This window comes from Pristis pectinata, chromosome 14 (genome assembly GCF_009764475.1).
Source record: "Pristis pectinata isolate sPriPec2 chromosome 14, sPriPec2.1.pri, whole genome shotgun sequence".
In the NCBI taxonomy this organism is placed as follows: Eukaryota; Metazoa; Chordata; class Chondrichthyes; order Rhinopristiformes; family Pristidae; genus Pristis; species Pristis pectinata.
Genome location: NC_067418.1, coordinates 43,153,048 through 43,165,864, shown reverse-complemented (window position 1 = coordinate 43,165,864; position 12,817 = coordinate 43,153,048). Strand labels below are relative to the sequence as shown.

The 12,817-nt window shown below is 37.7% G+C and overlaps 1 protein-coding gene across 6 annotated transcripts in view; it reads left to right on the top strand.

Moving 5' to 3' along the window:
• atg13 (ATG13 autophagy related 13 homolog (S. cerevisiae)) overlaps positions 1 to 12,817 on the top strand; it is a 67,801-nt gene that overhangs the window by 29,637 nt on the left and 25,347 nt on the right. For 3 of the 6 annotated variants that reach the window (XM_052029333.1, XM_052029332.1, XM_052029335.1), the window contains exons 9-11: positions 3,243 to 3,341; positions 9,449 to 9,542; positions 11,641 to 11,739. In XM_052029333.1, coding sequence (XP_051885293.1) covers positions 3,243 to 3,341; positions 9,449 to 9,542; positions 11,641 to 11,739 — 292 coding nt within the window. The remainder of the gene's footprint in view (positions 1 to 3,242; positions 3,342 to 9,448; positions 9,543 to 11,640; positions 11,740 to 12,817) is intronic. The other 3 variants (XM_052029336.1, XM_052029334.1, XM_052029337.1) reach the window with 3 other exon arrangements.

Genomic DNA, 12,817 nt, shown 5'->3' with positions numbered 1-12,817 from the left:
AAGGAGGGCTTGAATTCTCGCTGAGAATTCAAATTGAATGCAAAATGAGTTTGAAGAAAAGGAATGGCTGAAGGCCTCTTAGACCTCTCCCATTATCTTCTCCAATAAATGCAAGAAATCAAAATTTAAAAGCTCATCATACAATACAAACACTAATGGGTTCATTATCACTCTGTAATTCTAAAACCTCCAGACACTGGAATTGCAATTCCTGTGCTTTGTAAGTACCTTCAATGTTTTATCTACAAAGATGCAAGGCTCTTAAATAACCAATTTTTGAGGATATATTGACACTCTTGAGTTAACTAATCTTATTGGGGATGTGAAATTTTACCATAGGACCTAAGAACTAGAAGCTAGAGTAGATTATTCAGCGCCTCTGACGTTCACTGATATCATGGCTGATCTTTTACCTCAAAGTTTGATGCAAGCAGTCTGATTCCAGACTCGACTCAGAACATCAGATTAATCACCTTTCTTAAATTGTTTTTGTTGAAACTGGAAGTGGGTGCATTGAAAATGTGATTGAGTCAGTTATTGCTGATTTTGAAATTTTGGTCTTCCCTTGCCCACCTGTCCTGGAATGGTGTTATGATTACCTTTAATAATCTTGTGTTTATGGAATGTGGATTAAAAATAATTTTGAGGTGAGTCACAATTACCATTTGACAGTTTTTTTTGATATATGTAAGACATAATTAAGTCAAATTCTGAAGGAAAAAAATTCCAATTTATAGCATGTTTCTTTGAGTTTGTTTGGATTTATGTATCCATTTCTGTACCCAAGAACCAAAGTAAGTCCTACTAGAATAATGAGGATTTTGTTCAAGGACTTGAAATTGAGCCCTTTATGTAACTTCAGACAAAGCATGGTCTTTCATTGTTCCTGTGCCAGGATAGCTGCCCAGCCAAAACTGAATGAGAACTATTTTTGGAAGTTTATTTGTGTCAGTTGTATGAATTGATGAATCTCATAGCCTCTGTTCATTGTTTTATGAATATAGAGAAGAGTTTCCGTGCTTACACCTTTGCAATAATAGTATGAAATGTTTCATGGCTCCTTAATTTACTAAACAATTCAGGCCATACCTAAATTGCAGGGTAGACTTTAAATTGTGGCAGTTCTTGAAAAGAGAAACAAAATTGAAGAAAATACATATTTTCAATTTTGTTTCTCTTTTCAAGAACTGCCACAATTTGCAAATACATATTTTCTTTTAATTGCAGTAGTTTGCAAACGTCAGTGGAGAGGGAGGATGGAGCGCTTAGGAGCGGGAGTGTATGTGACCTTCCAAAACCCTCTACGGATGGGTCGGATGATTCGGTGTTTTGCAGCAGGGGCCAGACATCGTGCAGTCTGCAATTTCTTCAACATTGAATTGGAAGCACAAAAAAGTTTCTGAAGCACTGCCGAAATCAATCTGTTGCCCTGACATTGTGATGGCAAGCAGAATTTAACTTTGCAGGAATATATTGCCAATACCAGTAAAGGCCAAAATATTACAGATTAATGCAGGCCTCGTTCCTTCCTTTGCTGCCCCGGATTTCCTCCTTGTTCCACATCAAAGATTAATTCAACATTCTCATTAGTGCTTCACTGGACCTGACATTCAATTAGTTTGCAAAATGTAGTCTAGGAGCAAGAAGGATGACTATGAAGAATAAGGCCTGATTATTGAAGAACTAATAGATGAGAGGGTGGATTTATATTTTTTTCCTCTGCTGTTGCCCTTTGTGTAAAAATTCTGCATGTAGACTGGATGGAAGTACAACAAGTTGAAGTAAAGGAAAATGAATGCCAAATTTTGAAATTAAATCTATTTCTTGTAATTAGTTTTAGAGAGTAGATTTGAGCTGGTTTCATGTAGGAGTAATTACTGGCAGCACACTAGCATAAAAAGAAAATCATTGCTCTAGCCCAAGGGCCAAATATAAAATTTTAATATCAGTTTGCCCTTCTTGTAAGTCAGCAGTCTTCCAATCAGTTGGATTTACATAAGAAACTGCAGCAGTCTTTTAAATTCAATTTGGCAGATTTTAAAAATTGCTCAATTAAATGGAAACAATTAAAGTTGGCATGTCTTTCAATTTGTTGAACGACAGAAGTGTTAGAATCATCAATCACAAGCTATTCACCGTAATCTTACAGTAATTAAAAATTAACCAAAAATACTGATATTTCCCACTTAAATTAAAAACAAACTTTTAATGTCAGAGCAGTTGTAGATTGGCTTTTGATGCATTAAGTAGAGAACAACAATTCTCTGATTGGGGAATCAATGAAAGAGTAATAAATCATCAATGTAAGAGCACAAAGCAGAAATTTATTTACATGCTATATCTGCTAAAGTCTAGAATATTTTGCCCCAACTACTTCCTGTCTCAGTGTCTATTTAGAGGGAACCTTTTTAAAGGAAAATCTTTTAAGCAGAGAGACATAGAGGGCTATGTTGGTGAATGGGGCACAATATATAGTTTTGAATTACTCTGTGCAAAGCTGACATGGAACTAAAGAGTCAAAACGTCTCACCACCTACTGTCTTAAAAATGGAGTTTTATCTTAGCATGTACTATAAATCAGTAGTGAATTCAAGGCTGTAGTCAAATCTTGTGAATAAGAAGACATTTTGAAAATAATACTTTCATGTTTTTTCCATTTCAAGATCCATGAAGGATGATATTTGATTCTTTGTTTTTTTTTCATTTTTTTCCTTTCCACCTTTCACCCTGAGGCAGAAAGATGCCAGATCATCTATGTTGTGCCTTGTGGTTTGTTGTAATTCAGACTGAAGGCAGACAGAAATCAAACTCATATGCATCTGCATTCCATGTTTTTGACTGTTTGTGATTACTAGAATCTCCTTGTACCTTGGTTGTTTTGCAATTATTAAATATGAAGAGAATTAAGACACTCTGGAAATTAACGGTTCTAAAATTAAAGCAACTCATAAATGTGTCTTTTGTCCAAAACACACAACTGTGATGAAAAATGTGGACTCTTTCTCCACTGTACTTGCACCATTATTTATATGATTTTTGTCCCTGTTTGTCAGAATAGCTCTGGTTATTCTTCACATGCTATTATTTTGATAATCTTGCCAGATGTCAGTTTTGACAAGTGGACATTACTAGGTTAGACCTTTGTTATACTGCTTAACGTGATCAGTTAAGCAGGGAGCGTAATGCTTGTCATTTTTAGCAGCTCTTTTACGTTGTAATTTTTACTTTGAATTATTTCACAGGCAGCTGGAGCGGACCCAGCCAATCATGGGAATTATCATAGACCACTTTGTAGATCGTCCCTATAGTGGATCATCACCACTGCACCCATGTAACTACAGGTGGGACAGTAGCAGTAGTCATTAAGTATAAAGTGCACATTGATAGCTGTACTGTGGAATCAAGGTTTAGGTACTTTATTGAAATTGCCAGTCCAGTGATAACATTGTAGCTTAGTTTTAGGTTAAATTCTTGTGGAGAGGTTGTCACTGATGGGCTTGGGGAGACCTGATTTGTCTGGTGCAGACACTGTGGTGTGTTACTCTGTTTCACACCAGCGCTATGATACTAGTTTAAAATTACAGAAAATTATCATTTCCCAATTTACAATGCAAAGACTTTTGAAAAGCAGAATGAAGACAATTCATCATTGTTTTCTTGTCAACTTCATTTCATCTTTCATGCTCTTGTTTTACATGTTTCTTACTTGCATTTATTCAAAACTGAAAAGTATCTTGTACTATAGTTATAAGTGCACACTTCTAAGCTATGTCCACATAGACTACCATTTAAAAAAACTGCAGTCTCTAAAGCATGGTGCATAAGTGCAGTCAAAAATAGAAAGCAAGCTACCACTAACACTATTGAATAAAACCAGCTATGGCATGGTCAAGTGCTTTCGTGTAAAATTGTCCAATCCCAGGATTTAAGGAGAGATCACACTGCTCAGCTGCGCGCTCTCCGTGCTCACATGCACACGCTCTCAGCCTGGGTGCACTCCCTATACTTCTGGAATCAATACTCCATAGGGACATCATGTTACATCTTTACAAAACAATGGTTCAACCATACCTGGAGTATTGTGTACAGTTCTGGTTGCCACACTATAAGAACAATTGAGCTGAAGAAGGTGTGGTAAGATTCATCGGGATGTTGCCTGGATTGGAGCGTTTCAGTTATAAGAGTTAACAAATCTGACTATCTGGTGGGAAACACAGTGCAGCAATTCATGCAGACCAATTTTAAGGAAATCTTCTGTACATCTGAAGTAAGATGTGGATGTCCAAAGGCATGCGTCAGCAACAATCATCTTGCTCCCCCACGGGGTCTGCTGTTGCTCCCTCTAATACATACTTAGGAATCAGCGAATTAATGTGAGCTCCAGATATTCAAGAAGGAAACCCTGTAAATGTTGCAGTGCATTGAATGTATGAGGCTTTCCGATAATGTACTCAGCAGTGTATTGTTGAACTCTGAAAATGTGTAACTTATTGCCAAGTTTTCAAAGATGCATTTGTAAAGTATTTTTTTAAAAATCTGTCTTTAAATATAGTGATCAATCGAGCTTCCACAGCCATTTTAGTATAAACAGAACTCTTAGTCATACAGCATGTTGAACACTGGACAGGCTGGGTTTGTTTTCCCTGGAGTGAAGGAAACTGAGGGGTGACCTGATAGCGATCTATAAAATTATGATGGAGATAGGATGGATAGTAATAATCTTTTTCCCTTGGTGGGGGAATCTGATTTAAGGTGAGAGGTATTGGTTTAGAGGGGATCTGAGGGAGAAGTTTTTTCATACAGAGTGATTAAGGGTCTAGAGTGTGCTGCCTGAAGAGTTGGTGGAAGCAGATACTTTCACAACATTTGAGAAGCATCTAGACAAGTACTCAAATCGCCAAGGCATAGAAGATTAAAAGGCTACAGATCCTAATGTAACTGGGACTATTGTAGATAGGTACAATGGATATGGTAGGCCAAAGGGCCTGTTTCTGTGCTGTATGATTCTTTATACAGTTTTTTTTCCATTGACCTTGCCAACTAAGTGTCTCCTCTGCTATATTACCTTTGGTCTTTTCAAAAGTACATTTTATATTTTATTCATTACTAGCTGCGATCCTTTTGCAAATTAAACTATTGGTCGTCCCTGTTTGTTATCTTGCAGACTGAGCTGTCCTTGAATGGGACTTTCACACTGATTGTTACTGAAGTAAAAGGCATTTGTATCAGAATACAAGAAAATGTCCTTGGGATATTTCAACCTTTCCTTTGTCCTCTTACTGTTCTGCTCCTAATTTGTTTTGAGTCCCATACTTACTGAACACTTTGCTGGAAGACTTAGTGTACTTCAGTTGCAGGCATCTGCCTGTTTCAAACATAATGCCAGTTTAAATTAGTGACTTGACCTTCACAGTCTGTAAATTTTAAAATAATTCAGTTTCATCCATTCTTTGCAGTTCACATTCCTTTGACTTGCCTGCCAATCATTCTTTGTTGCTCAATCTTTCGCCATGTTGATATGTTCTATTTGCTTTAACTATTTTTATAACACTGCTGCATTACTGCAATGAAATTGAAACAGTAAGTGACATTGGAAATGCTTTAAAATAGGCATGTATGTTTCACTATTTGCTTAAATTATCCCTTGCATGTCTTCTTAGCAGAGATAAACGCTCCCACTTTTCTTCAGTGAGTTGTATCCTTAAACCCTTCTCTTTGTATTTTCCAATCTTACCTCAAATAGCATTTACACACTTGGTACCATGTAGCTTTCTGGACTCAACACTGAGTTTGACAGTTCAAGATCATCAACATTTTTTGGCATTTTTATTTCAGATTTCCAGAATTTACTCAATGTTCTTCTGGTAATTTCAAAAAAAGTTTTCCATTTGCAGCTTCTTCAGGCTGACCTTTGGTTCCCAGTTTTGACCTGAAATGTTAGCTTTGTTTCTTTTCCAGCACACGTGGCCTGACCTGCTGAATATTTCTAGAACTTTCTGTTTTTATTTTAGAGCACCAGCTTTCAATTTGCTTTATTTCCTCTTCTAATGTTCTTACTTCCTCTTTTACATTCTTTCCCCCAATCCCCTTCTCTATGTCTTAATATGTTTATTTTGAACTATTCTCAGTTTGGATAAAAGATTCAGATTTCAGTATGAAATCTTAACTTTTTCCTCTGTCCACAGATGCTGACTTTCCATCTGAACATTTTTTGTTTATTTTTCATATTTCCAGCATTAACAATATTTTGCTTTTGTATTAGTGTTCTCTAATCCCATCAACGACATTTTATTTCCTTTTCCTTAATATTTCCAGTTGCACCCTACTCTCTGACTGTGTGTGTGTATCGCTTTCAGAGTGAACCTTTTCACCCATATCCTGGCTGGCATCCTATGCTCCAGGTGCTTTGTCTCATCCTCCACCAAGTTCCACTTATCTATCATCCTTTTTTTTTAAATTTTATTTACAGCGTGGTAACAGGCCCTTCCGGCCCAAGGAGTCCGCGCTGCCCATTTCAAACCCAGTTAACCTACCCATATGTCTTTTCGTGCTGTGCAGTGGTTTCCAATCTCACACATTAAAAATCCTACTCTTGGCCCTTTTTTACCTCCAGGATCACTTCAGCCAACAATATTTTATTCGTACATTTCTTGGACTCCTTACTTACAGTATACATTTCTCACTTGGTTTTCTTCCCATTTATAGTTGCTGTTTCAATTGACTTTGTCCAGTGATCTCTACCTTCCTGTTTTCGAAATCCTCAAATTTCATTTGCTCCATTTTAACATCTATTCCTTTGATTTGGCAGAACTTTTTGTCCATTTATGCTGATATGATGTAATTGTTTTTCCACTTGAAAGGTGCACTACAACTACAAGTAGTCAGTGTTCTTGGCTGAGTTCAATGCCAGTGTTACTTTGCGGCAGGTAGCTTTAATAATCCTCCAAGACTTCTTCCTGGTCCCACATTTGCCAGTGCTGGCATTGATTAAATGGCAATACATTCCTTCCCTTGTATCCTTGAAGCTTGTGAAATTTTCAGTTGAATCAGAATACATAACAGCACCACATACTCAGCCTCCAAGCCCACCACCAAACCCCCTGGCCCAATGTCTAGACAAGTTCCAGGATTACATACTTGATATTTGTGAATCAGAATGGAGAATCCTGAGTGTAAGCCTACATTCTCATCAGTGTCAGCCTTCACTGGAGGTGTTCTTGATCAGATTTGCTGACAGAAAGATTGCAAATCAGTCCAAAATATTCTTTCCAATTGATTGTTCCTGAATATAGGATTCTTGGGATAAAATATTGCTGTGGATCTAACCTAAATGAAAGAGGGCTTTTACATAAACAAAAGTGTATCACCAGAAGTTATTAACTTCTGCTCTACAGTGGAAACCTTGCTGCCCTCCTTCCCATTGCTGGCTGGGGCTGAGTGGAGCAAGTCTCTGCGAAGGCTTGTACACTGCTCCAGATTTTGCTGCTCCTATTGCAGATTATTTTAGGTCTGCTTTAGATGCTGTCCATCCATGTATTAATTTGCAAAATGTTAAATACCAATATTCCATGCTGTAGTAGCTTCTCTTCAGTGGGTTAAGAAGTTTAAGACTTGCGTAGGTAAAACGGTACATTCAAGTCCTAGAGTTGTACAGCATAGAAACAGACCTTTCAGCCCACCGTGCTATGCCAACCATCATGCCTATCTATACTAATCCCACTTGCCTGCATTAATTCCATATCACTCAATCATATCACTCATTCAAGTACCTGTCCAGATGCCCCTTAACTCTTGTTACTGTTCCTGCCTCCAGGAGATGTGTACCAACAGACAATTCCCCAAGAATCATTCACAGTGCAAAGTATATTGCAGCATCTCAGATATCCCAAAGTTCACAGCAGCCTTGTGACTGATTTTGACATCACAAGGAAATTGTCCTTATCAAAGGCATATTATAGCAGTGTTAGTGCGGTCCCATTAGCTGCTGAGTAAACTATTACTTGTTGGGAGGGCTTCAGTACCTCATATTTTAGGAAGAACAGAAATAAGGGTTGAAGTAATGCTATTAACTATTCTACACCTCCAGGCTGTGGAATGTCATCTCTGAATTTTTTTTTTCCTTCTATTCTCACTTTCCTTCTACCACTCTTCCCCATTAAAAGTGTGTGGGACTGAAAGATAGGTGTTGAATGGATAGCAATTCTCCTGTTCCCCATTGATTTTTCAGCTGGTTAGTCAACAACCATTTATTACTTGGGCAGTTTACATGTAAACAAAATTTCCATTTGTAAAACTCCGTTTGTTTCAGCTCATGGGCTGACTGGTTTTGTTGAGACCCATTTAGTTCAACCACTGTATTGTCAGTGACTAACGTACAATTATTTCCAATTTATAAATAAATCTTATTGCCTAGCCTTTGTTGCTCTGATGAGACTTCATCAGGGTATAACAAAATGGCTTGCAAAAATACTGAAGCATTAACCACAAAGAATGGAGCAGGCATGGCAGCTGTCAATTCTGAATGAGGTGGCTTTTTGTAGCCATCTCACAGTACAGGAACACACCAAATATACCTTCTCCTGCTCTAAAATTCAGCAATCTTTTTCCTAGTTTGTTTTCTGTGAGTAATAGAAGCATATAACGCTGTCGCCGCACAGCTCCAGTGACCTGGGTGTCCGGGTATTGTCTGTGTGGAGTTCACACGTTCTTCCTGTGATTGCATGGGTTTCCCCCATGTATTCCAGTTTCTTACTACATCCCAAAGACATGCTATCAGATTAAATGGTCACTGTAAATTGCTGCTAGTGTAGGTGGGTGGCAGGAGAATCAGTGGAGAGTTGATGTGAGATCATGTGAGAGAGAAAAGGTTAAAAGGAAATGAATGTGGGGAGTGACACTGATGAGAATGCTTTGAGAGCCGGCATAGATTTGATGGGCCAAATGGCATCCTTCTATGTTTTAAGAAAACGTGAGAAATATGGCAGTCACTTGAGAAATGGATTGCTTTGTCAAACAGAAATGACCTTCTCATTATATCTTGGTTTCTTTGAAGTGGCATTGTTAGACTTCTTAAACTCGGTTTGGCAAGATTACATCTCAGGTTAAAACTAATCAAACATGACCAAGTGAAAGTTCAAGTTGACACCTAAGCAATGTTTTTACTTCAAACATTTAGACAGTGCAGAGTCTAATTCTGATGTCATGTAGCTGTATTAGTCCCATTCTGGAAGTTTGTATTATATTGCTCATCAAAGCATTGAATTAAGAACCACATTAGAAAAGTCCTATCATAGTGAGGGTATGAGATGCTTATGAAATTTATAAATAAAGTTGTAATTATGTGTCGGTGTAAACTTGAATAGGCTTTATCTGCACCCTGTTTAGTTTTGATAATAGAATGGACAAAGTGCATGAAGTAGATAAAAATATTTATTGATGGCCTCTGCAGGGCTCCTAATGAAGAGGATGCAGGGACTTTTCCTTCTGTAGAAGATTCTCAGGAAGTGTGCACCACTTCTTTCTCCACTTCGCCTCCCTCACAGGTAAGGAACAGGAACCATCCTTTGCTACTTATAATTGATTAAAGAAAAGCTTTCATTTGAAATCAGACTTGGCAGGACATGATAGTGGTCTTCTATATTCCCTTTCAAACAATGGGTAAGAATCTAATCAACTCAATAACTTAACATGTTTCGTGGATTCTCTTGGCATTGCACTTGGGTTGGACACATAACCTTCCCATGTGACTGTTTATGAGCAGTTGTTAGTGCTTTATAATTCATTTATTAGATATTTAATTTGGTCGGTTGAAGGTACTATGTAATATTATCGCAGTATGATACTAAAAGTAGAATACCCATATGTTGATCTGGCTACCTATATTGTTAAAGTTTTACACGATATTTTTGTGATTCCATAATATTTATGAAATACAAATATGAAAATATGACTGAATCTAAAACCAACACAAATTTAGTTTACTGTACTGATCAGGAATATCCTCTAATTGCAGTATTTCTCTTTTGCTCAATGTTAAAATATTTGTGAGTGATGCATTGAACTCTCCAGAACTATCCACTGTTAATTTTAAAACTAAATCACAATTTCTGTAATTGGGCAAAAAATATGTTAACGTACATGTTCAAGGAGCTGAGAGATCAGTGTTCAGTTTCCTAGTGTTGTGTTGTAAGCTCTGTGCAGGAGATATTTCACCATTGACCCTAGATGGGAAAATTAATAGGCTGTCTCCAATATATATTCATTCCGTTCATGGGCATAATGTGCCATCAGTTTATCTGTAGGGAACAGCTTTGCACTTTTGGTATGAATAAATTCAGCCAGAAACATTTCTATCCAAATTAAGAAAATTGCATATGTGGTAATTGAGCAGCTACATCAGCTACATGTACACTGTTACACTTCTGCTATGTTATTCTTCAGTTTAAACTATCAATTTGACATCCCATATTTAGCAGCATCTTTTGCAATATAAATTGGGCATTAAAGTAAAATTCAAAAATACTATTGAGAGATCTGGTGACCTTAATTAAAATTACGATTAATGCGTCAGCATGAAAGGACCAGTAGGTGATGATGATGATGTTCCATTATTAATGGGGAACTGTGGAAGATGAGAAGCGAAAAGTGAGCTGCTTGCTTGTCAGTGCTGGGGATATAGTGCTGGACAGCTGGGACAATGAGCCAAAGTTGGGGGACAGAAGTCCATCCTCACTGTTGGCAAGAAACCTGTGGCTATTGATAGAGGGGCAAAGAACCAAGGCTGATGATGGGGATGGATGGTGCAGGGTGGTGTTTGAGGCATTGAGCTGGGTCTCCAATCTGGTGGGAATGGGGTCTGAGGTTGTGAATGGGAAGGACGGTGAGCTTTTGGGAATAAGGGAGGCTATTAAGGTGAAGATGGCACAGGGAAGGGGACTCCAATTAGAAATTGGTGAGTGAGACAGCCCTGGAAAGGAAACTGGTCAGTAGTTAGGTTGAGGTCAATGTTGATTGCGTCTGTAAAGGTAAAAGGTTTTCCTACTATCTGCCAAGTAAGCTGATCTTTAACTTGGTGCTGAAGAAGGTGCTACAATCGGTCTTGGTCTGCAGAGCAAGAAGAAAAAAAAAGTTGATCAGAGGATCTGCTGCTAATTATTATCCACTGAACTCCACTGCCTGAATAGAATAAAATTCAAAGTGCCCTTCCTGTTGGCAAATCTTGCTGTTTAGGTCTGCGCATGAAATGTGATTTCTTGAGTGATTGACACTTGTAAGATCACAGTGCAGTGAGCCACCAAATCGTTAAGGAGAAATTGAAGGGGAACAGAGTTAATTGTGTATGCTTAAAATCTATAAATTCTGCATGGGCATCATTGAAGCTTTGGTAACCAGCTAATTGAAGGTTTGATCACCAAAAATCAATGAAATTGGAGTCAAATTGTAGCCATGTTCAGTACCAAATTGCATCAGCTGTGGGTTCATAAATACATTCTTGAAATGTCTTTTTGTTCAAATGTTGTTCACTTGTATATCAAAGATTTTTGAAAGCTGCATGACAAACTGGCCTTCTTTTCGCTCTAAGTTCTATTTTCCTTTTCTCTTTTTTCCTTCTCTTTTGTGTTTGTCTATGTTTGTGTAAAGTGTGTGTTTACCATTAGTAAGACACATTTTCAGACTCCCAGGCCAGCGGTGATGGACACACTGAAGGTCCCCATGCTAGGTTTGACCTTTACGCATCAAGTGAGTTTACATGTCAACCAATTATGGTTTGCAAATGTGCAATGCACCCCCTACCAATTGAATAGACACCTGTCAGAAGAGAAAATGCTTTAAATTTTTTTATTAAGGGTAACAGAATACTAGGAATGGGCAAAGTCAACATGGGCTTATGAAAGGGAAATCATATTTGACATCTGTCAAATATGAGTTATAACTAGTATAATTAATGTGAGTGATCCTGTGGGTGTGGTGTATTTGGCTTTGAAAGGGCCTCCAATAAGGTTCCACACAGGAGATTATTGAATAAAATTAATATATGTTGTATTTGGGTGATATACAAACATAGATTGAGGAATGGTTAACAGAAAAAGAAGAGAATAGGAATAAATGGATGATTGTGAGAATGGGTGTTTATAGTGGGGTGCCACAAGAATCGTGCTGCGTCCCCAGCTGTTCACAACCTATTGATTCGACGAGGGTCCCAGGTGTAATCTGTCGAAGTTAGCTAGTGATACAAAACTGGAATCTACACCAGGGTCATCACCTCTGTCGAACTAACATTCTGCACGGATATTTTTATGGTGCTGATGAGCAGTTGAAATGGAGGGCAACAACCAGGTAATATTAAAGTCTAATTGTTTATGCCATTGTGGGAAGGTAAGGCAACTTGTCCATGTGCATGAAGAAATAAGGTGCACATGATTGTCATTTTGCCATACTTATTTACCTTCTAGCTTTTGCAAATTGAAATTGCAAGAGCATGATTCTGCCTTGTTCTCTTAAATGGGCAAAGTGAATTTGGGAAACTTTAGGTGGTTGCTGGGGGAGAGTGATGGGAAATGGTGGCCATCAAATAACTATAAATACTGATGTTTTCTTTCCTATTCTTAGTCACTGCTTATAGTTAATTTTTGCCTTTTTTTGTGCGTGTCCAGTTTTCATCTACAGCTTATTTTCTACAGCTTATTATAATAAACAGAATATATGTGCATCATCACTGCAAAGATGGCTGAAGTTTTATTTGGAAAAAATAACCTTGCAACATGAACTCTCAACCTTATTTAGGCCTTGACCTAAAGGCAAACATGTGTTTCCAAGC